General features: G+C 36.5%; 1 protein-coding gene across 1 annotated transcript; it reads right to left on the bottom strand.

The window, feature by feature from the left end:
* Nucleotides 1–285: 285 nt before the first annotated feature.
* Nucleotides 286–1,317, bottom strand: LOC137596759 (uncharacterized). Its single transcript, XM_068317492.1, has 5 exons — nt 1,250–1,317; nt 1,140–1,164; nt 1,019–1,059; nt 797–909; nt 286–417 (listed from the first exon to the last, which is right to left on the bottom strand). Exons 3-5 carry the CDS (start codon nt 1,032–1,034, stop codon nt 286–288), a joined length of 261 nt encoding a protein of 86 aa, XP_068173593.1. The 5' UTR covers nt 1,035–1,059; nt 1,140–1,164; nt 1,250–1,317.
* Nucleotides 1,318–1,535: the final 218 nt, after the last annotated feature.

Genomic DNA, 1,535 nt, shown 5'->3' with positions numbered 1-1,535 from the left:
TTGATACCTGTTTCTAGGCAACGCCTCTCTCTACGGGCGCTGACAAGGGTCAAGTGACACAAAACACAAAGGCTGTATAGGCTTTATGAGTAATTTAATGTAGATTCTTTTTAAAACCAAAGCACAAAAACAAAACGTAGAAAGATTTATTTTTTTTTGCAAAAAAACAAAACATAAATGTAGAAAGAGCATTATACAAAAAATACAGATAGCATGCGTTTTCATGTAAATGAGACACAGTTGTGTACTCTTCTCCCTCTCCTTCTCCAGTGGTAATTACATCATTCAGGCATATGTGATGATGGCATATTCAGAGTTGGTGCTCATCTTGCGGCTGATCTCTCTGGGCTGAGGGACATGCAGTCTGTCTGCTGAACGAGAGGTCTGTAGATGAGGCCTCGGGTCAGCCCCCCACCACTGGAGCACAAGAGATAAGATGTTAGGAATTAAACTCACACAAGAGTTTGGATGCCCATTGGTATGGGCTGTAATAAATGTTTTATAATAATAAAAGTGTAATTGGCAATCTATAAAATAGAATCTGGTTGCATCATGTGGTTATTTTTAGACCTCATATAATAATACATTAATACTAAATGTATTTATACTTGAATTATTTCAGTATTTAGCCAAGTATCTTACTCTAATTTAACATCTATCATCATGCCTCCTTTTGCATTAACTGCAGCAATAATGTAATCATGCTTTCATGGGCACTTACCCTGCTGTAGCAAATTCACTCACACTACAAAACAAAAGCTGATAGAAACAGTATATATTCACGCTGGTCCTTCACCTCTTTGTGATCAATTGGAGACAAGCATCCAACCTGGGTGAGCTCTGGTGTGCTGACTCCTCGTACAGTAATCATTATGTCGGCATATGGAACTTCAGAGTAGCTCACATTATCTGTGTCATAAAGAAATACTGCAGTTCGTCAATAAACTGTCTGAATTGATCCACAGATGTAGCAAGCTAACATCTGTGTGAACATCTAAAATGTATTCCACTCATTTACCCTTCTGTGGTGACATGATAGAGTGAAGAGCAAGGGGTGAGCTGAAAAGTAATGGATACAAAGAAATAATTTTTTGATTTTTTTCAAAAATATATTTGAAAACAGATTTTTATATATTTACCTTGACCTGGATGCAACAAAATTCCCTGGAAAATGATATATTATTGGAGTTAAGATATTGGGACAATTTTTCACCACATGATTATATTCATGGTAACATTTAATAGTCACCTTTACAAATGCAGGGCTGTCGGTTCCAGTTCAGACACAGATAAACAGCTAGTGCTGCAAGTACCACGGCAAGAACAATGGTAACGGTTGCTAAAGCCTTAATTCCAGTAAATTCCCCTGTTTAATTGAAAACAACACCATATGCTATCTCCATAAATGATGATAAACATGAATATATTTTGTTTTTTGTTGAGATATTAAGTGACATCTTACCTCCATTCGAAGTTTTTGGCTTGGCAGTAGGAGGTGCTGAGAAGTGAAGATAATTGTAAACATGAATGCAAAT

The sequence above is a fragment of the Antennarius striatus genome, chromosome 6 (genome assembly GCF_040054535.1).
Source record: "Antennarius striatus isolate MH-2024 chromosome 6, ASM4005453v1, whole genome shotgun sequence".
In the NCBI taxonomy this organism is placed as follows: Eukaryota; Metazoa; Chordata; class Actinopteri; order Lophiiformes; family Antennariidae; genus Antennarius; species Antennarius striatus.
Note: the sequence above shows the minus strand (reverse complement) of the source record. Positions and strands in the feature narration are given on the sequence as shown.